Source organism: Oncorhynchus nerka, linkage group LG9b (assembly GCF_034236695.1).
Source record: "Oncorhynchus nerka isolate Pitt River linkage group LG9b, Oner_Uvic_2.0, whole genome shotgun sequence".
Classification (NCBI taxonomy): Eukaryota; Metazoa; Chordata; class Actinopteri; order Salmoniformes; family Salmonidae; genus Oncorhynchus; species Oncorhynchus nerka.
The window spans coordinates 39,698,443-39,723,904 of record NC_088424.1 but is presented as its reverse complement, the minus strand read 5'-3'; the positions used below and the strand labels follow the sequence as shown (position 1 = coordinate 39,723,904).

The 25,462-nt window shown below is 40.7% G+C and overlaps 1 protein-coding gene across 3 annotated transcripts in view; it reads left to right on the top strand.

Moving 5' to 3' along the window:
• ece2a (endothelin converting enzyme 2a) overlaps nucleotides 1–25,462 on the top strand; it is a 332,069-nt gene that overhangs the window by 161,112 nt on the left and 145,495 nt on the right. For 2 of the 3 annotated variants that reach the window (XM_065013682.1, XM_065013681.1), the window contains exon 4: nucleotides 5,229–5,285. The exons of the other annotated variant lie outside the window; for it this stretch is intronic. In XM_065013682.1, the coding sequence (XP_064869754.1) occupies nucleotides 5,229–5,285 (57 nt within the window). The remainder of the gene's footprint in view (nucleotides 1–5,228; nucleotides 5,286–25,462) is intronic. 3 annotated transcript variants of the gene reach the window in all.

The following is a 25,462-nucleotide window of genomic DNA, read 5'->3' as shown; positions in this document are numbered from 1 at the left end:
TGTGGTGTGTAGTTGTTGTTACTGTGGTGTGTAGTTGTTGTTACTGGTGTGTGTAGTTGTTGTTACTAGGGTGTGTAGTTGTTGTTACTAGGGTGTGTAGTTGTTGTTACTGGGGTGTGTAGTTGTTGTTACTGGTGTGTGTAGTTGTTGTTACTGGTGTGTGTAGTTGTTGTTACTAGGGTGTGTAGTTGTTGTTACTGTGGTGTGTAGTTGTTGTTACTAGGGTGTGTAGTTGTTGTTACTAGGGTGTGTAGTTGTTGTTACTGTGGTGTGTAGTTGTTGTTACTGTGGTGTGTAGTTGTTGTTACTGGTGTGTGTAGTTGTTGTTACTAGGGTGTGTAGTTGTTGTTACTAGGGTGTGTAGTTGTTGTTACTGGGGTGTGTAGTTGTTGTTACTGGGGTGTGTAGTTGTTGTTACTAGGGTGTGTAGTTGTTGTTACTAGGGTGTGTAGTTGTTGTTACTAGGGTGTGTAGTTGTTGTTACTGGGGTGTGTAGTTGTTGTTACTGGGGTGTGTAGTTGTTGTTACTAGGGTGTGTAGTTGTTGTTACTAGGGTGTGTAGTTGTTGTTACTGGGGTGTGTAGTTGTTGTTACTGGTGTGTGTAGTTGTTGTTACTAGGGTGTGTAGTTGTTGTTACTAGGGTGTGTAGTTGTTGTTACTGGGGTGTGTAGTTGTTGTTACTGGGGTGTGTAGTTGTTGTTACTAGGGTGTGTAGTTGTTGTTACTAGGGTGTGTAGTTGTTGTTACTGGTGTGTGTAGTTGTTGTTACTAGGGTGTGTAGTTGTTGTTACTAGGGTGTGTAGTTGTTGTTACTAGGGTGTGTAGTTGTTGTTACTGGGGTGTGTAGTTGTTGTTACTGGGGTGTGTAGTTGTTCCTCTGTGGAGATGGGAGAAGGGTACCAAAAAATGTCTGCAGCATTGGATATAAAATGGCGCCGGAAGAAATGGCAGCAGTTTTACGGGCTCCCAACCAATTGTGCTATTATCTGTTTTTTGTGTGTTATTTGTAGTTTATTTTGTACGTAATGTTTCTGCAACCGTATCTTACAGCAGAAAAGAGCTTCTGGATATCAGGACAGTGATCACTCACCTCGGATTAGACAAAGAGCTTCTGGATATCAGGACAGCGAACACTCACCTCGGATTAGACAAAGAGCTTCTGGATATCAGGACAGTGATCACTCACCTCGGATTAGACAAAGAGCTTCTGGATATCAGGACAGCGAACACTCACCTCGGATTACACAAAGAGTTTCTGGATATCAGGACAGCGATCACTCACCTCGGATTAGACAAAGAGCTTCTGGATATCAGGACAGAGATCACTCACCTCGGATTAGACAAAGAGCTTCTGGATATCAGGACAGAGATCACTCACCTCGGATTAGACTAAGAGCTTCTGGATATCAGGACAGCGATCACTCACCTCGGATTAGACAAAGAGCTTCTGGATATCAGGACAGCGATCACTCATCTCGGACTAGACAAAGATTTTTCTTCACCAAGCAGCACGCACAGGACATTCTCCGAACTCCCGACAGGTCCAACATCCCAGCTATTGATTGGCAAGAGGAAGAGACGCAGGCACAGAACAGGTAATCAAATGGCTACCCGGAATATTTGCAATGTGTGCCCCCTTTCATGCAGGGAAACTTAAATCAGTTCTACCAAATCTCTATCAAGATGTTAAATGTGCAACCAGAGGGGGGAAAAAATCTAGATCACCTGTACTCCACACACAAAGACGTGTACAAAGCTCTCCCTCGCCCTCCATTTGGTAAATCCGACCACAACTCTATCCTCCTGATTCCTGCTTACAACACTGGAGCCCCCCAGGGGTGCGTGCTCAGTCCCCTCCTGCACTCCCTTTTCACCCACGACTGCATGGCCAGGCACGACTCCAACACCATCATTAAGTTTGCTGATGACACAACAGGCCTGATCACCGACAACAACGAGACAACCTATAGGGAGGTCAGAGACCTGGCCGGGTGGTGCCAGAATAACAACCTATCCCTCAACGTAACCAAGACTAAGGAGATGATTGTGGACTACAGGAAAAGGAGGACCGAGCACGCCCCCATTCTCATCGACGGGGCTGTAGTGGAGCAGGTTGAGAGCTTCAAGTTCCTTGAATCACCAACAAACTAGACTGGTCCAAACACACCAAGACAGTTGTGAAAGTCGAGTGACAGTCGACAAAGCCTATTCCCCATCAGGAAACTAAAAAGATTTGTCATGGGTCTTCAGATCCTCAAAAGGTTCTACAGCTGCAACATCGAGAGCATCCTGACTGGTTGCATCACTGCCTGGTACGGCAATTGCTTGGCCTCCGACCGCAACGCAATACAGAGAGTAGTTTCTACGGCCCCGTACATCAGTGGGGCCAAGCTTCCTGCCATCCAGGACCTCTATACCAGGCTGTGTCAGAGGAAGGCCCTAGAAATTGTCAAAGACCCCAGCCACCCAAGTCATAGACAGTTCTTTCTGCTACCGCATGGCAAGCTTTACCAGAGTGCCAAGTCTAGGACAAATAGGCTTCTCAACAGCTTTTACCCCCAAGCCATAAGACTCCTGAACAGGTAATCAAATGGCTACCCGGACTATTTGCAATGTGTGCCCCCTCCAACCCCCCTTTAATGCTGCTGCTACTCTCTATTTATCATATATACATAGTCACTTTAACTATACATTCATGTACATACTACCTCAATTGGCCCGACCAACCAGTGCTCCCGCACATTTGCTAACTGGGCTATCTGCATTGTGTCCCACCACCCGCCAACCCCTCTTTTACGCTACTGCTACTCTCTGTTCATTATATATTCATAGTCACTTTAACCATATCTACATACTACCTCAATCAGCCTGACTAACCGGTATCTGTATGTAGCCTCGCTACTTTTATAGCCTGCGTACTGTATATAGCCTCGCTACTGTATATAGCCTCTCTACTGTTATTACTGTCTTTTTACTGTTGTTTTTATTTCTTTACTTACCTATTGTTCACCTAATACCTTTTTTGCAGTATTGGTTAGAGCCTGTAAGTAAGCATTTCACTGTAAGGTCTACTGCACCTGTTGTATTTGGCACACGTGACAAATAAACTTTGATTTGATTTGATTGTCCCCAAGAACATATCACATCCATAATTCTTAAATGGAAGAAGTTTCGAACCACCAAGACTCTTCCTAGAGCTGTCAGCCCGGCCAGACTGAGCAATCGGGGGAGAAGGGCCTTGGTCAGGGAGGTGACCAAGAAACAGAGGGTCACTCTGAAAGAGCTCTGGAGTTCTTCTGTGGAGATGGGAGAACCTTCCAGAAGGACAACCATCTCTGCAGCACTCGAATAATCAGTCCTTTATGGTAGCGTGGCCAGACGGAAGCCACTCCTCAGTAAAAGGCACATGACAGCCTGCTTGGAGTTTGCCAAAAGGCACCTAAAGGACTCTCAGATCTCGATAAACAAGATTCTCTGGTCTGATGAAACCAAGATTGAACTCTTTGGCCGGAATACCAAGTGTCACGTCTGGAGGAAACCTGGCACCATCCCTACTGTGAACCATGGTGGTGGCAGCATCATGCTGTGGGGATGTTTTCCAGTGGCAGGGATTGGGAGAGTAGTCAGGATCGAGGCAAAGATGAACAGAGCAAAGTACAGAGAGTCCGGGCTCTGGCTGGGCCACTCAAGGACATTCAGAGACTTGTCCCTAAGCCACTCCTGTGTTGTCTTGGCTGTGAGCTTTGAGTCGTTGTCCTGTTGGAAGGTGTACATTCGACCCAGTCTGAGGTCCTGATTGTGTTGGATCAGGTTTCATCAAGGATCTCTCTGTACTTTGCACTGTTCATCTTTGCCTCGATCCTGACAAGTTTCCCAGTCCTTATTATTGAAGTGACCAGTGTTCCATTATTAAAGTGTTGTCTATGTACATGGTCAGCAGTCTTTAAGATGCATGTTAGAGTGACCGGGTGGTAGCCGGCTAGTGACGGTGACTAAGTTCAGAGAAGGGTACTGGTTGGAGGCCGGCTAGTGACGGTGACTAAGTTCAGAGAAGGGTACTGGTTGGAGGCCGGCTAGTGACGGTGACTAAGTTCAGAGAAGGGTACTTGTTGGAGGCCGGCTAGTGACGGTGACTAAGTTCAGAGAAGGGTACTTGTTGGAGGCCGGCTAGTGACGGTGACTAAGTTCAGAGAAGGGTACTGGTTGGAGGCCGGCTAGTGACGGTGACTAAGTTCAGAGAAGGGTACTGGTTGGAGGCCGGCTAGTGACGGTGACTAAGTTCAGAGAAGGGTACTGAGTGGTAGCCGGCTAGTGACGGTGACTAAGTTCAGGGAAGGGTACTGAGTGGTAGCCGGCTAGTGATGGTGACTAAGTTCAGAGAAGGGTACTGAGTGGTAGCCGGCTAGTGACGGTGACTAAGTTCAGAGAAGGGCACTGGGTGGAGGCCGGCTAGTGACAGTGACTAAGTTCAGAGAAGGGTACTGAGTGGTAGCCGGCTAGTGACGGTGACTAAGTTCAGAGAAGGGTACTGGTTGGAGGCCGGCTAGTGACGGTGACTAAGTTCAGAGAAGGGTACTGAGTGGTAGACGGCTAGTGACGGTGACTAAGTTCAGGGAAGGGTACTGGGTGGAGGCCAGCTAGTTACGGTGACTAAGTTCAGAGAAGGGTACTGGTTGGAGGCCGGCTAGTGACGGTGACTAAGTTCAGGGAAGGGTACTGGTTGGAGGCCGGCTAGTGACGGTGACTAAGTTCAGGGAAGGGTACTGGGTGGAGGCCAGCTAGTGATTTCTATTTAACAATCTGATGGCCTTGAAATATAAGCAGTTTAGTAATAGTGTGTGTGTGTAGTTGATGATAGTGTGTGTGTGTGTGTGTGTGTGTGTAGTTGATGATATTGTGTGTGTGTGTGTGTGTATTTGATAATAGTGTATGTAGTAGATAATAGTGTGTGTTGTTGATAATTGTGTGTGTTGTTGATAATAGGGTGTGTGTGTGTGGTTGATAATAGTGTGTGTGTGTGTTGTTGATCATATGGTGTGTGTGTGTAGTTGTGTCATGTGTGTGTAGTTGTGTCATGTGTGTTTCTGGGGTAGAGTGATAGAGAGGAAAGGATGGGTGAATACACACACACACACAGACACACACACACATTAGACATTTCCTCTGGATCCCACAGTGAACATCATCTCCACTCGTATGGTTCTGTACCTGTGCATGTATCATTTAGGAGCAGCAGAAGTTTGCAGTGACAGCCTCAACGGGAATTCTTCATCTCTGTTTCAGAGTGAGTCAGTATAATCAGCTGTTCTTTTTTTTAGCTGTGTTCTCTCTAGCTCTCTTTTCACCTCTCTGCCTCCCTCACTTTCTCTTTCTCTACCTTTCTACCTCTTTCGTCTCTCACTCTCTACCTCTTTACCTCTCTTCTCTCTCTACCTCTCTTCTCTCTCATTCTCTCTCTCTACCTCTCTTCTCTCTCTCTTTCGCTCTACCTCTCTTCTCTCTATCTTCTCTCTGTACCTCTTTACCTCTCTTCTCTCTCTCTTTCTCTATACCTCTCTACCTCTCTTCTCTCTACCTCTTCTCTCTGTCTCTCTCTCTCTCTCTCTACCTTTTTACCTCTCTTCTCTCTCTACCTCTCTCTCTTCTCTCTACCTCTCTTCCCCCTCTTTCTCTCTCTATACCTGTGTCTCCTCTCTCTCTCTCTCTCTTCTCTCTCTCTCTCTCTCTCTCTCTCTCTCTCTCTCTCCCTCTCTCTCTCTACCTTGTGTCCTCTCTCTCTATCTCTCATTTCTCTATACCTCACTCTCTCTTTTTCTGTCTGTCTTTCTCTCACTTTATATTCCCTTCCTCTCATTCTCTAGTTATCCCTTTTTATCCAGGAAGCCCCCCCCCACTCCCCTCCCTTCCACACCAGCAAAATTGCAGTCAGCCGCCAACTACAGAGTCCGCTCATTCGGGGCCTGTTTCCATGGCAACAGGTTTGAGTCCGCTCATTCAGGGCCTGTTTCCATAGCAACGTGTTTCCATGGAAACTAGGTGACAGCCATGCTTCGGGGAAGAGTGACTCATTTGCTCTCTCTGTCTCTACCCCCCTCTCCTCTCTTGCCCCTTCCTTCCTCAACCGAGAGATTCTACACCCCTTCTTTGTCTTAATCCAAAGTTTTTACACGTTTTTGTTTACCGAAAGAAAAATGGTGGATTGATGGGTGGAAATGGATGTAACATTAAAGACGTACTATAAGTTCAACACTAGGTTTAAGGCTATGAGTTCAACACTAGGTTTAAGGCTATGAGTTCAACACTAGGTTTAAGGCTATGAGTTCAACACTAGGTTTAAGGCTATGAGTTCAACACTAGGTTTAAGGGTATGAGTTCAACACTAGGTTTAAGGCTATGAGTTCAACACTAGGTTTAAGGCTATGAGTTCAACACTAGGTTTAAGGCTATGAGTTCAACACTAGGTTTAAGGCTATGACTTCAACACTAGGTTTAAGGCTATGAGTTCAACACTAGGTATAAGGCTGAGTTCAACACTAGGTTTAAGGCTATGAATTCAACACTAGGTTTAAGGCTGAATTCAACACTAGGTTTAAGGCTATGAGTTCAACACTAGGTTTAAGGCTATGAATTCAACACTAGGTTTAAGGCTATGAGTTCAACACTAGGTTTAAGGCTATGAGTTCAACACTAGGTTTAAGGCTATGAGTTCAACACTAGGTTTAAGGCTATGAGTTCAACACTAGGTTTAAGGCTATGAGTTCAACACTAGGTTTAAGGCTATGAGTTCAACACTAGGTTTAAGGGTATGAGTTCAACACTAGGTTTAAGGCTATGAGTTCAACACTAGGTTTAAGGCTATGAATTCAACACTAGGTTTAAGGCTATGAGTTCAACACTAGGTTTAAGGCTATGAGTTCAACACTAGGTTTAAGGCTATGAGTTCAACACTAGGTTTAAGGCTATGAGTTCAACACTAGGTTTAAGGCTATGAGTTCAACACTAGGTTTAAGGCTATGAGTTCAACACTAGGTTTAAGGCTGAGTTCAACACTAGGTTTAAGGCTGTAAGTTCAACACTAGGTTTAAGGCTATGAGTTCAACACTAGGTTTAAGGCTATGAGTTCAACACTAGGTTTAAGGCTATGAGTTCAACACTAGGTTTAAGGGTATGAGTTCAACACTAGGTTTAAGGCTATGAGTTCAACACTAGGTTTAAGGCTATGAGTTCAACACTAGGTTTAAGGCTATGAGTTCAACACTAGGTTTAAGGCTATGAGTTCAACACTAGGTTTAAGGCTATGACTTCAACACTAGGTTTAAGGCTATGAGTTCAACACTAGGTATAAGGCTGAGTTCAACACTAGGTATAAGGCTGAGTTCAACACTCGGTTTAAGGCTATGAATTCAACACTAGGTTTAAGGATATGAGTTCAACACTAGGTTTAAGGCTATGAATTCAACACTAGGTTTAAGGCTATGAGTTCAACACTAGGTTTAAGGCTATGAGTTCAACACTAGGTTTAAGGCTATGAGTTCAACACTAGGTTTAAGGCTATGAGTTCAACACTAGGTTTAAGGCTATGAGTTCAACACTAGGTTTAAGGCTATGAGTTCAACACTAGGTTTAAGGCTATGAGTTCAACACTAGGTTTAAAGCTATGAGTTCAACACTAGGTTTAAGGCTGAGTTCAACACTAGGTTTAAGGCTGTGAGTTCAACACTAGGTTTAAGGCTGTGAGTTCAACACTGGGTTTAAGGCTATGAGTTCAACACTAGGTTTAAGGGTATGAGATCAACACTAGGTTTAAGGCTATGAGTTCAACACTGGGTTTAAGGCTGAATTCAACACTGGGTTTAAGGCTATGAGTTCAACACTAGGTTTAAGGGTATGAGTTCAACACTAGGTTTAAGGCTATGAGTTCAACACTGGGTTTAAGGCTGAATTCAACACTGGGTTTAAGGCTATGAGTTCAACACTAGGTTTAAGGCTATGAGTTCAACACTAGGTTTAAGGCTATGAGTTCAACACTAGGTTTAAGGCTATGTGTTCAACACTAGGTTTAAGGCTATGAATTCAACACTAGGTTTAAGGCTATGAGTTCAACACTAGGTTTAAGGCTATGAGTTCAACACTAGGTTTAAGGCTATGAGTTCAACACTAGGTTTAAGGCTATGAGTTCAACACTAGGTTTAAGGCTATGAGTTCAACACTAGGTTTAAGGCTATGAGTTCAACACTAGGTTTAAGGCTGAGTTCAACACTAGGTTTAAGGCTGTAAGTTCAACACTAGGTTTAAGGCTATGAGTTCAACACTAGGTTTAAGGCTATGAGTTCAACACTAGGTTTAAGGCTATGAGTTCAACACTAGGTTTAAGGGTATGAGTTCAACACTAGGTTTAAGGCTATGAGTTCAACACTAGGTTTAAGGCTATGAATTCAACACTAGGTTTAAGGCTATGAGTTCAACACTAGGTTTAAGGCTATGAGTTCAACACTAGGTTCAAGGCTATGAGTTCAACACTAGGTTTAAGGCTATGAGTTCAACACTAGGTTTAAGGCTATGAGTTCAACACTAGGTTTAAGGCTATGAGTTCAACACTAGGTTTAAGGCTGAGTTCAACACTAGGTTTAAGGCTGTAAGTTCAACACTAGGTTTAAGGCTATGAGTTCAACACTAGGTTTAAGGCTATGAGTTCAACACTAGGTTTAAGGCTATGAGTTCAACACTAGGTTTAAGGGTATGAGTTCAACACTAGGTTTAAGGCTATGAGTTCAACACTAGGTTTAAGGCTATGAGTTCAACACTAGGTTTAAGGCTATGAGTTCAACACTAGGTTTAAGGCTATGAGTTCAACACTAGGTTTAAGGCTATGACTTCAACACTAGGTTTAAGGCTATGAGTTCAACACTAGGTATAAGGCTGAGTTCAACACTAGGTATAAGGCTGAGTTCAACACTCGGTTTAAGGCTATGAATTCAACACTAGGTTTAAGGATATGAGTTCAACACTAGGTTTAAGGCTATGAATTCAACACTAGGTTTAAGGCTATGAGTTCAACACTAGGTTTAAGGCTATGAGTTCAACACTAGGTTTAAGGCTATGAGTTCAACACTAGGTTTAAGGCTATGAGTTCAACACTAGGTTTAAGGCTATGAGTTCAACACTAGGTTTAAGGCTATGAGTTCAACACTAGGTTTAAAGCTATGAGTTCAACACTAGGTTTAAGGCTGAGTTCAACACTAGGTTTAAGGCTGTGAGTTCAACACTAGGTTTAAGGCTGTGAGTTCAACACTGGGTTTAAGGCTATGAGTTCAACACTAGGTTTAAGGGTATGAGATCAACACTAGGTTTAAGGCTATGAGTTCAACACTGGGTTTAAGGCTGAATTCAACACTGGGTTTAAGGCTATGAGTTCAACACTAGGTTTAAGGGTATGAGTTCAACACTAGGTTTAAGGCTATGAGTTCAACACTGGGTTTAAGGCTGAATTCAACACTGGGTTTAAGGCTATGAGTTCAACACTAGGTTTAAGGCTATGAGTTCAACACTAGGTTTAAGGCTATGAGTTCAACACTAGGTTTAAGGCTATGAGTTCAACACTTGGTTTAAGGCTATGAGTTCAACACTAGGTTTAAGGCTATGAGTTCAACACTAGGTTTAAGGCTGACTTCAACACTGGGTTTAAGGCTATGAGTTCAACACTAGGTTTAAGGGTATGAGTTCAACACTAGGTTTAAAGCTATGAGTTCAACACTAGGTATAAGGCTGAGTTCAACACTAGGTTTAAGGCTATGAATTCAACACTAGGTTTAAGGCTATGAGTTCAACACTAGGTTTAAGGCTGAATTCAACACTGGGTTTAAGGCTATGAGTTCAACACTAGGTTTAAGGGTATGAGTTCAACACTAGGTTTAAAGCTATGAGTTCAACACTAGGTATAAGGCTGAGTTCAACACTAGGTTTAAGGCTGAATTCAACACTAGGTTTAAGGCTATGAGTTCAACACTAGGTTTAAGGCTATGAATTCAACACTAGGTTTACGGCTATGAGTTCAACACTAGGTTTAAGGCTATGAGTTCAACACTAGGTTTAAGGCTATGAGTTCAACACTAGGTTTAAGGCTATGAGTTCAACACTAGGTTTAAGGCTATGAGTTCAACACTAGGTTTAAGGCTATGAGTTCAACACTAGGTTTAAGGCTATGAGTTCAACACTAGGTTTAAGGGTATGAGTTCAACACTAGGTTTAAGGCTATGAGTTCAACACTAGGTTTAAGGCTATGAGTTCAACACTAGGTTTAAGGCTATGAGTTCAACACTAGGTTTAAGGCTCTGAGTTCAACACTAGGTTTAAGGCTGAATTCAACACTGGGTTTAAGGCTATGAGTTCAACACTAGGTTTAAGGGTATGAGTTCAACACTAGGTTTAAAGCTATGAGTTCAACACTAGGTATAAGGCTGAGTTCAACACTAGGTTTAAGGCTATGAATTCAACACCAGGTTTAAGGCTATGAGTTCAACACTAGGTTTAAGGCTGAATTCAACACTGGGTTTAAGGCTCTGAGTTCAACACTAGGTTTAAGGGTATGAGTTCAACACTAGGTTTAAAGCTATGAGTTCAACACTAGGTATAAGGCTGAGTTCAACACTAGGTTTAAGGCTGAATTCAACACTAGGTTTAAGGCTATGAGTTCAACACTAGGTTTAAGGCTATGAATTCAACACTAGGTTTAAGGCTATGAGTTCAACACTAGGTTTAAGGCTATGAGTTCAACACTAGGTTTAAGGGTATGAGTTCAACACTAGGTTTAAGGCTATGAGTTCAACACTAGGTTTAAGACTATGAGTTCAACACTAGGTTTAAGGCTATGAGTTCAACACTAGGTTTAAGGCTATGAATTCAACACTAGGTTTAAGGCTATGAGTTCAACACTAGGTTTAAGGCTATGAGTTCAACACTAGGTTTAAGGCTATGAGTTCAACACTAGGTTTAAGGCTATGAGTTCAACACTAGGTTTAAGGCTATGAGTTCAACACTAGGTTTAAGGCTATGAGTTCAACACTAGGTTTAAGGCTGAGTTCAACACTAGGTTTAAGGCTGTAAGTTCAACACTAGGTTTAAGGCTATGAGTTCAACACTAGGTTTAAGGCTATGAGTTCAACACTAGGTTTAAGGCTATGAGTTCAACACTAGGTTTAAGGGTATGAGTTCAACACTAGGTTTAAGGCTATGAGTTCAACACTAGGTTTAAGGCTATGAGTTCAACACTAGGTTTAAGGCTATGAGTTCAACACTAGGTTTAAGGCTATGAGTTCAACACTAGGTTTAAGGCTATGACTTCAACACTAGGTTTAAGGCTATGAGTTCAACACTAGGTATAAGGCTGAGTTCAACACTAGGTATAAGGCTGAGTTCAACACTCGGTTTAAGGCTATGAATTCAACACTAGGTTTAAGGATATGAGTTCAACACTAGGTTTAAGGCTATGAGTTCAACACTAGGTTTAAGGCTATGAGTTCAACACTAGGTTTAAGGCTATGAGTTCAACACTAGGTTTAAGGCTATGAGTTCAACACTAGGTTTAAGGCTATGAGTTCAACACTAGGTTTAAGGCTATGAGTTCAACACTAGGTTTAAGGCTATGAGTTCAACACTAGGTTTAAGGCTATGAGTTCAACACTAGGTTTAAAGCTATGAGTTCAACACTAGGTTTAAGGCTGAGTTCAACACTAGGTTTAAGGCTGTGAGTTCAACACTAGGTTTAAGGCTGTGAGTTCAACACTGGGTTTAAGGCTATGAGTTCAACACTAGGTTTAAGGGTATGAGATCAACACTAGGTTTAAGGCTATGAGTTCAACACTGGGTTTAAGGCTGAATTCAACACTGGGTTTAAGGCTATGAGTTCAACACTAGGTTTAAGGGTATGAGTTCAACACTAGGTTTAAGGCTATGAGTTCAACACTGGGTTTAAGGCTGAATTCAACACTGGGTTTAAGGCTATGAGTTCAACACTAGGTTTAAGGCTATGAGTTCAACACTAGGTTTAAGGCTATGAGTTCAACACTAGGTTTAAGGCTATGTGTTCAACACTAGGTTTAAGGCTATGAATTCAACACTAGGTTTAAGGCTATGAGTTCAACACTAGGTTTAAGGCTATGAGTTCAACACTAGGTTTAAGGCTATGAGTTCAACACTAGGTTTAAGGCTATGAGTTCAACACTAGGTTTAAGGCTATGAGTTCAACACTAGGTTTAAGGCTATGAGTTCAACACTAGGTTTAAGGATGAGTTCAACACTAGGTTTAAGGCTGTAAGTTCAACACTAGGTTTAAGGCTATGAGTTCAACACTAGGTTTAAGGCTATGAGTTCAACACTAGGTTTAAGGCTATGAGTTCAACACTAGGTTTAAGGGTATGAGTTCAACACTAGGTTTAAGGCTATGAGTTCAACACTAGGTTTAAGGCTATGAATTCAACACTAGGTTTAAGGCTATGAGTTCAACACTAGGTTTAAGGCTATGAGTTCAACACTAGGTTCAAGGCTATGAGTTCAACACTAGGTTTAAGGCTATGAGTTCAACACTAGGTTTAAGGCTATGAGTTCAACACTAGGTTTAAGGCTATGAGTTCAACACTAGGTTTAAGGCTGAGTTCAACACTAGGTTTAAGGCTGTAAGTTCAACACTAGGTTTAAGGCTATGAGTTCAACACTAGGTTTAAGGCTATGAGTTCAACACTAGGTTTAAGGCTATGAGTTCAACACTTGGTTTAAGGGTATGAGTTCAACACTAGGTTTAAGGCTATGAGTTCAACACTAGGTTTAAGGCTATGAGTTCAACACTAGGTTTAAGGCTATGAGTTCAACACTAGGTTTAAGGCTATGAGTTCAACACTAGGTTTAATGCTATGACTTCAACACTAGGTTTAAGGCTATGAGTTCAACACTAGGTATAAGGCTGAGTTCAACACTAGGTATAAGGCTGAGTTCAACACTCGGTTTAAGGCTATGAATTCAACACTAGGTTTAAGGATATGAGTTCAACACTAGGTTTAAGGCTATGAATTCAACACTAGGTTTAAGGCTATGAGTTCAACACTAGGTTTAAGGCTATGAGTTCAACACTAGGTTTAAGGCTATGAGTTCAACACTAGGTTTAAGGCTATGAGTTCAACACTAGGTTTAAGGCTATGGGTTCAACACTAGGTTTAAGGCTATGAGTTCAACACTAGGTTTAAAGCTATGAGTTCAACACTAGGTTTAAGGCTGAGTTCAACACTAGGTTTAAGGCTGTGAGTTCAACACTAGGTTTAAGGCTGTGAGTTCAACACTGGGTTTAAGGCTATGAGTTCAACACTAGGTTTAAGGGTATGAGATCAACACTAGGTTTAAGGCTATGAGTTCAACACTGGGTTTAAGGCTGAATTCAACACTGGGTTTAAGGCTATGAGTTCAACACTAGGTTTAAGGGTATGAGTTCAACACTAGGTTTAAGGCTATGAGTTCAACACTGGGTTTAAGGCTGAATTCAACACTGGGTTTAAGGCTATGAGTTCAACACTAGGTTTAAGGCTATGAGTTCAACACTAGGTTTAAGGCTATGAGTTCAACACTAGGTTTAAGGCTATGAGTTCAACACTTGGTTTAAGGCTATGAGTTCAACACTAGGTTTAAGGCTATGAGTTCAACACTAGGTTTAAGGCTGACTTCAACACTGGGTTTAAGGCTATGAGTTCAACACTAGGTTTAAGGGTATGAGTTCAACACTAGGTTTAAAGCTATGAGTTCAACACTAGGTATAAGGCTGAGTTCAACACTAGGTTTAAGGCTATGAATTCAACACTAGGTTTAAGGCTATGAGTTCAACACTAGGTTTAAGGCTGAATTCAACACTGGGTTTAAGGCTATGAGTTCAACACTAGGTTTAAGGGTATGAGTTCAACACTAGGTTTAAAGCTATGAGTTCAACACTAGGTATAAGGCTGAGTTCAACACTAGGTTTAAGGCTGAATTCAACACTAGGTTTAAGGCTATGAGTTCAACACTAGGTTTAAGGCTATGAATTCAACACTAGGTTTACGGCTATGAGTTCAACACTAGGTTTAAGGCTATGAGTTCAACACTAGGTTTAAGGCTATGAGTTCAACACTAGGTTTAAGGCTATGAGTTCAACACTAGGTTTAAGGCTATGAGTTCAACACTAGGTTTAAGGCTATGAGTTCAACACTAGGTTTAAGGCTATGAGTTCAACACTAGGTTTAAGGGTATGAGTTCAACACTAGGTTTAAGGCTATGAGTTCAACACTAGGTTTAAGGCTATGAGTTCAACACTAGGTTTAAGGCTATGAGTTCAACACTAGGTTTAAGGCTATGAGTTCAACACTAGGTTTAAGGCTGAATTCAACACTGGGTTTAAGGCTATGAGTTCAACACTAGGTTTAAGGGTATGAGTTCAACACTAGGTTTAAAGCTATGAGTTCAACACTAGGTATAAGGCTGAGTTCAACACTAGGTTTAAGGCTATGAATTCAACACCAGGTTTAAGGCTATGAGTTCAACACTAGGTTTAAGGCTGAATTCAACACTGGGTTTAAGGCTATGAGTTCAACACTAGGTTTAAGGGTATGAGTTCAACACTAGGTTTAAAGCTATGAGTTCAACACTAGGTATAAGGCTGAGTTCAACACTAGGTTTAAGGCTGAATTCAACACTAGGTTTAAGGCTATGAGTTCAACACTAGGTTTAAGGCTATGAATTCAACACTAGGTTTAAGGCTATGAGTTCAACACTAGGTTTAAGGCTATGAGTTCAACACTAGGTTTAAGGGTATGAGTTCAACACTAGGTTTAAGGCTATGAGTTCAACACTAGGTTTAAGACTATGAGTTCAACACTAGGTTTAAGGCTATGAGTTCAACACTAGGTTTAAGGCTATGAGTTCAACACTAGGTTTAAGGCTATGACTTCAACACTAGGTTTAAGGCTATGAGTTCAACACTAGGTATAAGGCTGAGTTCAACACTAGGTATAAGGCTGAGTTCAACACTCGGTTTAAGGCTATGAATTCAACACTAGGTTTAAGGATATGAGTTCAACACTAGGTTTAAGGCTATGAATTCAACACTAGGTTTAAGGCTATGAGTTCAACACTAGGTTTAAGGCTATGAGTTCAACACTAGGTTTAAGGCTATGAGTTCAACACTAGGTTTAAGGCTATGAGTTCAACACTAGGTTTAAGGCTATGAGTTCAACACTAGGTTTAAGGCTATGAGTTCAACACTAGGTTTAAAGCTATGAGTTCAACACTAGGTTTAAGGCTGAGTTCAACACTAGGTTTAAGGCTGTGAGTTCAACACTAGGTTTAAGGCTATGAGTTCAACACTAGGTTTAAGGGTATGAGATCAACACTAGGTTTAAGGCTATGAGTTCAACACTGGGTTTAAGGCTGAATTCAACACTGGGTTTAAGGCTATGAGTTCAACACTAGGTTTAAGGGTATGAGTTCAACACTAGGTTTAAGGCTATGAGTTCAACACTGGGTTTAAGGCTGAATTCAACACTGGGTTTAAGGCTATGAGTTCAACACTAGGTTTAAGGCTATGAGTTCAACACTAGGTTTAAGGCTATGAGTTCAACACTAGGTTTAAGGCTATGAGTTCAACACTTGGTTTAAGGCTATGAGTTCAACACTAGGTTTAAGGCTATGAGTTCAACACTAGGTTTAAGGCTGAATTCAACACTGGGTTTAAGGCTATGAGTTCAACACTAGGTTTAAGGGTATGAGTTCAACACTAGGTTTAAAGCTATGAGTTCAACACTAGGTATAAGGCTGAGTTCAACACTAGGTTTAAGGCTATGAATTCAACACTAGGTTTAAGGCTATGAGTTCAACACTAGGTTTAAGGCTGAATTCAACACTGGGTTTAAGGCTATGAGTTCAACACTAGGTTTAAGGGTATGAGTTCAACACTAGGTTTAAAGCTATGAGTTCAACACTAGGTATAAGGCTGAGTTCAACACTAGGTTTAAGGCTGAATTCAACACTAGGTTTAAGGCTATGAGTTCAACACTAGGTTTAAGGCTATGAATTCAACACTAGGTTTAAGGCTATGAGTTCAACACTAGGTTTAAGGCTATGAGTTCAACACTAGGTTTAAGGCTATGAGTTCAACACTAGGTTTAAGGCTATGAGTTCAACACTAGGTTTAAGGCTATGAGTTCAACACTGGGTTTAAGGCTATGAGTTCAACACTAGGTTTAAGGCTATGAGTTCAACACTAGGTTTAAGGCTATGAGTTCAACACTAGGTTTAAGGCTATAAGTTCAACACTAGGTTTAAAGCTATGAGTTCAACACTAGGTATAAGGCTGAGTTCAACACTGGGTTTAAGGCTATGAGTTCAACACTAGGTTTAAGGCTATGAGTTCAACACTGGGTTTAAGGCTATGAGTTCAACACTAGGTTTAAGGGTATGAGTTCAACAATAGGTTTAAAGCTATGAGTTCAACACTAGGTATAAGGCTGAGTTCAACACTAGGTTTAAGGCTGAATTCAACACTAGGTTTAAGGCTATGAGTTCAACACTAGGTTTAAGGGTATGAGTTCAACACTAGGTTTAAGGCTATGAGTTCAACACTGGGTTTAAGGCTGAATTCAACACTGGGTTTAAGGCTATGAGTTCAACACTAGGTTTAAGGCTGAATTCAACACTGGGTTTAAGGCTATGAGTTCAACACTAGGTTTAAGGGTATGAGTTCAACACTAGGTTTAAAGCTATGAGTTCAACACTAGGTATAAGGCTGAGTTCAACACTAGGTTTAAGGCTGAATTCAACACTAGGTTTAAGGCTATGAGTTCAACACTAGGTTTAAGGCTATGAATTCAACACTAGGTTTAAGGCTATGAGTTCAACACTAGGTTTAAGGCTATGAGTTCAACACTAGGTTTAAGGCTGAATTCAACACTGGGTTTAAGGCTATGAGTTCAACACTAGGTTTAAGGGTATGAGTTCAACACTAGGTTTAAAGCTATGAGTTCAACACTAGGTATAAGGCTGAGTTCAACACTAGGTTTAAGGCTGAATTCAACACTAGGTTTAAGGCTATGAGTTCAACACTAGGTTTAAGGCTATGAATTCAACACTAGGTTTAATGCTATGAGTTCAACACTAGGTTTAAGGCTATGAGTTCAACACTAGGTTTAAGGCTATGAGTTCAACACTAGGTTTAAGGCTATGAGTTCAACACTAGGTTTAAGGCTATGAGTTCAACACTAGGTTTAAGGCTATGAGTTCAACACTAGGTTTAAGGCTATGAGTTCAACACTAGGTTTAAAGCTATGAGTTCAACACTAGGTTTAAGGCTGAGTTCAACACTAGGTTTAAGGCTGTAAGTTCAACACTAGGTTTAAGGCTATGAGTTCAACACTAGGTTTAAGGCTATGAGTTCAACACTAGGTTTAAGGCTATGAGTTCAACACTAGGTTTAAGGCTATGAGTTCAACACTAGGTTTAAGGGTATGAGTTCAACACTAGGTTTAAGGCTATGCGTTCAACACTAGGTTTAAGGCTATGAGTTCAACACTAGGTTTAAGGCTATGAGTTCAACACTAGGTTTAAGGCTATGAGTTCAACACTAGGTTTAAGGCTATGAGTTCAACACTAGGTATAAGGCTGAGTTCAACACTAGGTATAAGGCTCAGTTCAACACTCGGTTTAAGGCTATGAATTCAACACTAGGTTTAAGGATATGAGTTCAACACTAGGTTTAAGGCTATGAATTCAACACTAGGTTTAAGGCTATGAGTTCAACACTAGGTTTAAGGCTATGAGTTCAACACTAGGTTTAAGGCTATGAGTTCAACACTAGGTTTAAGGCTATGAGTTCAACACTAGGTTTAAGGCTATGAGTTCAACACTAGGTTTAAGGCTATGAGTTCAACACTAGGTTTAAGGCTATGAGTTCAACACTAGGTTTAAAGCTATGAGTTCAACACTAGGTTTAAGGCTGAGTTCAACACTAGGTTTAAGGCTGTGAGTTCAACACTAGGTTTAAGGCTGTGAGTTCAACACTGGGTTTAAGGCTATGAGTTCAACACTAGGTTTAAGGGTATGAGATCAACACTAGGTTTAAGGCTATGAGTTCAACACTGGGTTTAAGGCTGAATTCAACACTGGGTTTAAGGCTATGAGTTCAACACTAGGTTTAAGGGTATGAGTTCAACACTAGGTTTAAGGCTATGAGTTCAACACTGGGTTTAAGGCTGAATTCAACACTGGGTTTAAGGCTATGAGTTCAACACTAGGTTTAAGGCTATGAGTTCAACACTAGGTTTAAGGCTATGAGTTCAACACTAGGTTTAAGGCTATGAGTTCAACACTTGGTTTAAGGCTATGAGTTCAACACTAGGTTTAAGGCTATGAGTTCAACACTAGGTTTAAGGCTGAATTCAACACTGGGTTTAAGGCTATGAGTTCAACACTAGGTTTAAGGGTATGAGTTCAACACTAGGTTTAAAGCTATGAGTTCAACACTAGGTATAAGGCTGAGTTCAACACTAGGTTTAAGGCTATGAATTCAACACTAGGTTTAAGGCTATGAGTTCAACACTAGGTTTAAGGCTGAATTCAACACTGGGTTTAAGGCTATGAGTTCAACACTAGGTTTAAGGGTATGAGTTCAACACTAGGTTTAAAGCTATGAGTTCAACACTAGGTATAAGGCTGAGTTCAACACTAGGTTTAAGGCTATGAGTTCAACACTAGGTTTAAGGCTATGAGTTCAACACTAGGTTTAAGGCTATGAGTTCAACACTAGGTTTAAGGCTATGAGTTCAACACTAGGTATAAGGCTGAGTTCAACACTAGGTATAAGGCTGAGTTCAACACTCGGTTTAAGGCTATGAATTCAACACTAGGTTTAAGGATATGAGTTCAACACTAGGTTTAAGGCTATGAGTTCAACACTAGGTTTAAGGCTATGAGTTCAACACTAGGTTTAAGGCTATGAGTTCAACACTTGGTTTAAGGCTATGAGTTCAACACTAGGTTTAAGGCTATGAGTTCAACACTAGGTTTAAGGCTGTGAGTTCAACACTAGGTTTAAGGCTGTGAGTTCAACACTGGGTTTAAGGCTATGAGTTCAACACTAGGTTTAAGGGTATGAGATCAACACTAGGTTTAAGGCTATGAGTTCAACACTGGGTTTAAGGCTGAATTCAACACTGGGTTTAAGGCTATGAGTTCAACACTAGGTTTAAGGGTATGAGTTCAACACTAGGTTTAAGGCTATGAGTTCAACACTGGGTTTAAGGCTGAATTCAACACTGGGTTTAAGGCTATGAGTTCAACACTAGGTTTAAGGCTATGAGTTCAACACTAGGTTTAAGGCTATGAGTTCAACACTAGGTTTAAGGCTATGAGTTCAACACTTGGTTTAAGGCTATGAGTTCAACACTAGGTTTAAGGCTATGAGTTCAACACTAGGTTTAAGGCTGAATTCAACACTGGGTTTAAGGCTATGAGTTCAACACTAGGTTTAAGGGTATGAGTTCAACACTAGGTTTAAAGCTATGAGTTCAACACTAGGTATAAGGCTGAGTTCAACACTAGGTTTAAGGCTATGAATTCAACACTAGGTTTAAGGCTATGAGTTCAACACTAGGTTTAAGGCTGAATTCAACACTGGGTTTAAGGCTATGAGTTCAACACTAGGTTTAAGGGTATGAGTTCAACACTAGGTTTAAAGCTATGAGTTCAACACTAGGTATAAGGCTGAGTTCAACACTAGGTTTAAGGCTATGAGTTCAACACTAGGTTTAAGGCTATGAGTTCAACACTAGGTTTAAGGCTATGAGTTCAACACTAGGTTTAAGGCTATGAGTTCAACACTAGGTATAAGGCTGAGTTCAACACTAGGTATAAGGCTGAGTTCAACACTCGGTTTAAGGCTATGAATTCAACACTAGGTTTAAGGATATGAGTTCAACACTAGGTTTAAGGCTATGAGTTCAACACTAGGTTTAAGGCTATGAGTTCAACACTAGGTTTAAGGCTATGAGTTCAACACTTGGTTTAAGGCTATGAGTTCAACACTAGGTTTAAGGCTATGAGTTCAACACTAGGTTTAAGGCTATGAGTTCAACACTAGGTTTAAGGCTATGAGTTCAACACTAGGTTTAAGGCTATGAGTTCAACACTAGGTTTAAGGCTGAGTTCAACACTAGGTTTAAGGCTGTAAGTTCAACACTAGGTTTAAGGCTATGAGTTCAACACTAGGTTTAAGGCTATGAGTTCAACACTAGGTTTAAGGCTATGAGTTCAACACTAGGTTTAAGGGTATGAGTTCAACACTAGGTTTAAGGCTATGAGTTCAACACTAGGTTTAAGGCTATGAGTTCAACACTAGGTTTAAGGCTATGAGTTCAACACTAGGTTTAAGGCTATGAATTCAACACTAGGTTTAAGGATATGAGTTCAACACTAGGTTTAAGGCTATGAGTTCAACACTAGGTTTAAGGCTATGAGTTCAACACTAGGTTTAAGGCTATGAGTTCAACACTTGGTTTAAGGCTATGAGTTCAACACTAGGTTTAAGGCTATGAGTTCAACACTAGGTTTAAGGCTATGAGTTCAACACTAGGTTTAAGGCTATGAGTTCAACACTAGGTTTAAGGCTATGAGTTCAACACTAGGTTTAAGGCTGAGTTCAACACTAGGTTTAAGGCTGTAAGTTCAACACTAGGTTTAAGGCTATGAGTTCAACACTAGGTTTAAGGCTATGAGTTCAACACTAGGTTTAAGGCTATGAGTTCAACACTAGGTTTAAGGGTATGAGTTCAACACTAGGTTTAAGGCTATGAGTTCAACACTAGGTTTAAGGCTATGAGTTCAACACTAGGTTTAAGGCTATGAGTTCAACACTAGGTTTAAGGCTATGAGTTCAACACTAGGTTTAAGGCTATGACTTCAACACTAGGTTTAAGGCTATGAGTTCAACACTAGGTATAAGGCTGAGTTCAACACTAGGTATAAGGCTGAGTTCAACACTCGGTTTAAGGCTATGAATTCAACACTAGGTTTAAGGATATGAGTTCAACACTAGGTTTAAGGCTATGAATTCAACACTAGGTTTAAGGCTATGAGTTCAACACTAGGTTTAAGGCTATGAGTTCAACACTAGGTTTAAGGCTATGAGTTCAACACTAGGTTTAAGGCTATGAGTTCAACACTAGGTTTAAGGCTATGAGTTCAACACTAGGTTTAAGGCTATGAGTTCAACACTAGGTTTAAAGCTATGAGTTCAACACTAGGTTTAAGGCTGAGTTCAACACTAGGTTTAAGGCTGTGAGTTCAACACTAGGTTTAAGGCTGTGAGTTCAACACTAGGTTTAAGGGTATGAGATCAACACTAGGTTTAAGGCTATGAGTTCAACACTGGGTTTAAGGCTGAATTCAACACTGGGTTTAAGGCTATGAGTTCAACACTAGGTTTAAGGGTATGAGTTCAACACTAGGTTTAAGGCTATGAGTTCAACACTGGGTTTAAGGCTGAATTCAACACTGGGTTTAAGGCTATGAGTTCAACACTAGGTTTAAGGCTATGAGTTCAACACTAGGTTTAAGGCTATGAGTTCAACACTAGGTTTAAGGCTATGTGTTCAACACTAGGTTTAAGGCTATGAATTCAACACTAGGTTTAAGGCTATGAGTTCAACACTAGGTTTAAGGCTATGAGTTCAACACTAGGTTTAAGGCTATGAGTTCAACACTAGGTTTAAGGCTATGAGTTCAACACTAGGTTTAAGGCTATGAGTTCAACACTAGGTTTAAGGCTATGAGTTCAACACTAGGTTTAAGGCTGAGTTCAACACTAGGTTTAAGGCTGTAAGTTCAACACTAGGTTTAAGGCTATGAGTTCAACACTAGGTTTAAGGCTATGAGTTCAACACTAGGTTTAAGGCTATGAGTTCAACACTAGGTTTAAGGCTATGAGTTCAACACTAGGTTTAAGGCTATGAGTTCAACACTAGGTTTAAGGCTATGAGTTCAACACTAGGTTTAAGGCTATGAGTTCAACACTAGGTTTAAGGCTATGACTTCAACACTAGGTTTAAGGCTATGAGTTCAACACTAGGTATAAGGCTGAGTTCAACACTAGGTATAAGGCTGAGTTCAACACTCGGTTTAAGGCTATGAATTCAACACTAGGTTTAAGGATATGAGTTCAACACTAGGTTTAAGGCTATGAATTCAACACTAGGTTTAAGGCTATGAGTTCAACACTAGGTTTAAGGCTATGAGTTCAACACTAGGTTTAAGGCTATGAGTTCAACACTAGGTTTAAGGCTATGAGTTCAACACTAGGTTTAAGGCTATGAGTTCAACACTAGGTTTAAGGCTATGAGTTCAACACTAGGTTTAAAGCTATGAGTTCAACACTAGGTTTAAGGCTGAGTTCAACACTAGGTTTAAGGCTGTGAGTTCAACACTAGGTTTAAGGCTGTGAGTTCAACACTGGGTTTAAGGCTATGAGTTCAACACTAGGTTTAAGGGTATGAGATCAACACTAGGTTTAAGGCTATGAGTTCAACACTGGGTTTAAGGCTGAATTCAACACTGGGTTTAAGGCTATGAGTTCAACACTATGTTTAAGGGTATGAGTTCAACACTAGGTTTAAGGCTATGAGTTCAACACTGGGTTTAAGGCTGAATTCAACACTGGGTTTAAGGCTATGAGTTCAACACTAGGTTTAAGGCTATGAGTTCAACACTAGGTTTAAGGCTATGAGTTCAACACTAGGTTTAAGGCTATGAGTTCAACACTTGGTTTAAGGCTATGAGTTCAACACTAGGTTTAAGGCTATGAGTTCAACACTAGGTTTAAGGCTGACTTCAACACTGGGTTTAAGGCTATGAGTTCAACACTAGGTTTAAGGGTATGAGTTCAACACTAGGTTTAAAACTATGAGTTCAACACTAGGTATAAGGCTGAGTTCAACACTAGGTTTAAGGCTATGAATTCAACACTAGGTTTAAGGCTATGAGTTCAACACTAGGTTTAAGGCTGAATTCAACACTGGGTTTAAGGCTATGAGTTCAACACTAGGTTTAAGGGTATGAGTTCAACACTAGGTTTAAAGCTATGAGTTCAACACTAGGTTTAAGGCTATGAGTTCAACACTAGGTTTAAGGCTATGAGTTCAACACTAGGTTTAAGGCTATGAGTTCAACACTAGGTTTAAGGCTATGAGTTCAACACTAGGTTTAAGGCTATGAGTTCAACACTAGGTTTAAAGCTATGAGTTCAACACTAGGTTTAAGGCTGAGTTCAACACTAGGTTTAAGGCTGTAAGTTCAACACTAGGTTTAAGGCTATGAGTTCAACACTAGGTTTAAGGCTATGAGTTCAACACTAGGTTTAAGGCTATGAGTTCAACACTAGGTTTAAGGCTATGAGTTCAACACTAGGTTTAAGGGTATGAGTTCAACACTAGGTTTAAGGCTATGAGTTCAACACTAGGTTTAAGGCTATGAGTTCAACACTAGGTTTAAGGCTATGAGTTCAACACTAGGTTTAAGGCTATGAGTTCAACACTAGGTTTAAGGCTATGACTTCAACACTAGGTTTAAGGCTATGAGTTCAACACTAGGTATAAGGCTGAGTTCAACACTAGGTATAAGGCTGAGTTCAACACTCGGTTTAAGGCTATGAATTCAACACTAGGTTTAAGGATATGAGTTCAACACTAGGTTTAAGGCTATGAGTTCAACACTAGGTTTAAGGCTATGAGTTCAACACTAGGTTTAAGGCTATGAGTTCAACACTTGGTTTAAGGCTATGAGTTCAACACTAGGTTTAAGGCTATGAGTTCAACACTAGGTTTAAGGCTGAATTCAACACTGGGTTTAAGGCTATGAGTTCAACACTAGGTTTAAGGGTATGAGTTCAACACTAGGTTTAAAGCTATGAGTTCAACACTAGGTATAAGGCTGAGTTCAACACTAGGTATAAGGCTGAGTTCAACACTCGGTTTAAGGCTATGAGTTCAACACTAGGTTTAAGGCTATGAGTTCAACACTAGGTTTAAGGCTATGAGTTCAACACTAGGTTTAAGGCTATGACTTCAACACTAGGTTTAAGGCTATGAGTTCAACACTAGGTATAAGGCTGAGTTCAACACTAGGTTTAAGGCTATGAGTTCAACACTAGGTTTAAGGCTATGAGTTCAACACTAGGTTTAAGGCTATGAGTTCAACACTAGGTTTAAGGCTATGAGTTCAAGACTAGGTTTAAAGCTATGAGTTCAACACTAGGTTTAAGGCTGAGTTCAACACTAGGTTTAAGGCTGTGAGTTCAACACTAGGTTTAAGGCTGTGAGTTCAACACTGGGTTTAAGGCTATGAGTTCAACACTAGGTTTAAGGCTGTAAGTTCAACACTAGGTTTAAGGCTATGAGTTCAACACTAGGTTTAAGGCTATGAGTTCAACACTAGGTTTAAGGCTATGAGTTCAACACTAGGTTTAAGGGTATGAGTTCAACACTAGGTTTAAGGCTATGAGTTCAACACTAGGTTTAAGGCTATGAGTTCAACACTAGGTTTAAGGGTATGAGTTCAACACTAGGTTTAAGGCTATGAGTTCAACACTAGGTTTAAGGCTATGAGTTCAACACTAGGTTAAAGGCTATGAGTTCAACACTAGGTTTAAGGCTATGAGTTCAACACTAGGTTTAAGGCTATGAGTTCAACACTAGGTATAAGGCTGAGTTCAACACTAGGTATAAGGCTCAGTTCAACACTCGGTTTAAGGCTATGAATTCAACACTAGGTTTAAGGATATGAGTTCAACACTAGGTTTAAGGCTATGAATTCAACACTAGGTTTAAGGCTATGAGTTCAACACTAGGTTTAAGGCTATGACTTCAACACTAGGTTTAAGGCTATGAGTTCAACACTAGGTATAAGGCTGAGTTCAACACTAGGTATAAGGCTGAGTTCAACACTCGGTTTAAGGCTATGAATTCAACACTAGGTTTAAGGATATGAGTTCAACACTAGGTTTAAGGCTATGAGTTCAACACTAGGTTTAAGGCTATGAGTTCAACACTAGGTTTAAGGCTATGAGTTCAACACTTGGTTTAAGGCTATGAGTTCAACACTAGGTTTAAGGCTATGAGTTCAACACTAGGTTTAAGGCTGAATTCAACACTGGGTTTAAGGCTATGAGTTCAACACTAGGTTTAAGGGTATGAGTTCAACACTAGGTTTAAAGCTATGAGTTCAACACTAGGTATAAGGCTGAGTTCAACACTAGGTATAAGGCTGAGTTCAACACTCGGTTTAAGGCTATGAGTTCAACACTAGGTTTAAGGCTATGAGTTCAACACTAGGTTTAAGGCTATGAGTTCAACACTAGGTTTAAGGCTATGACTTCAACACTAGGTTTAAGGCTATGAGTTCAACACT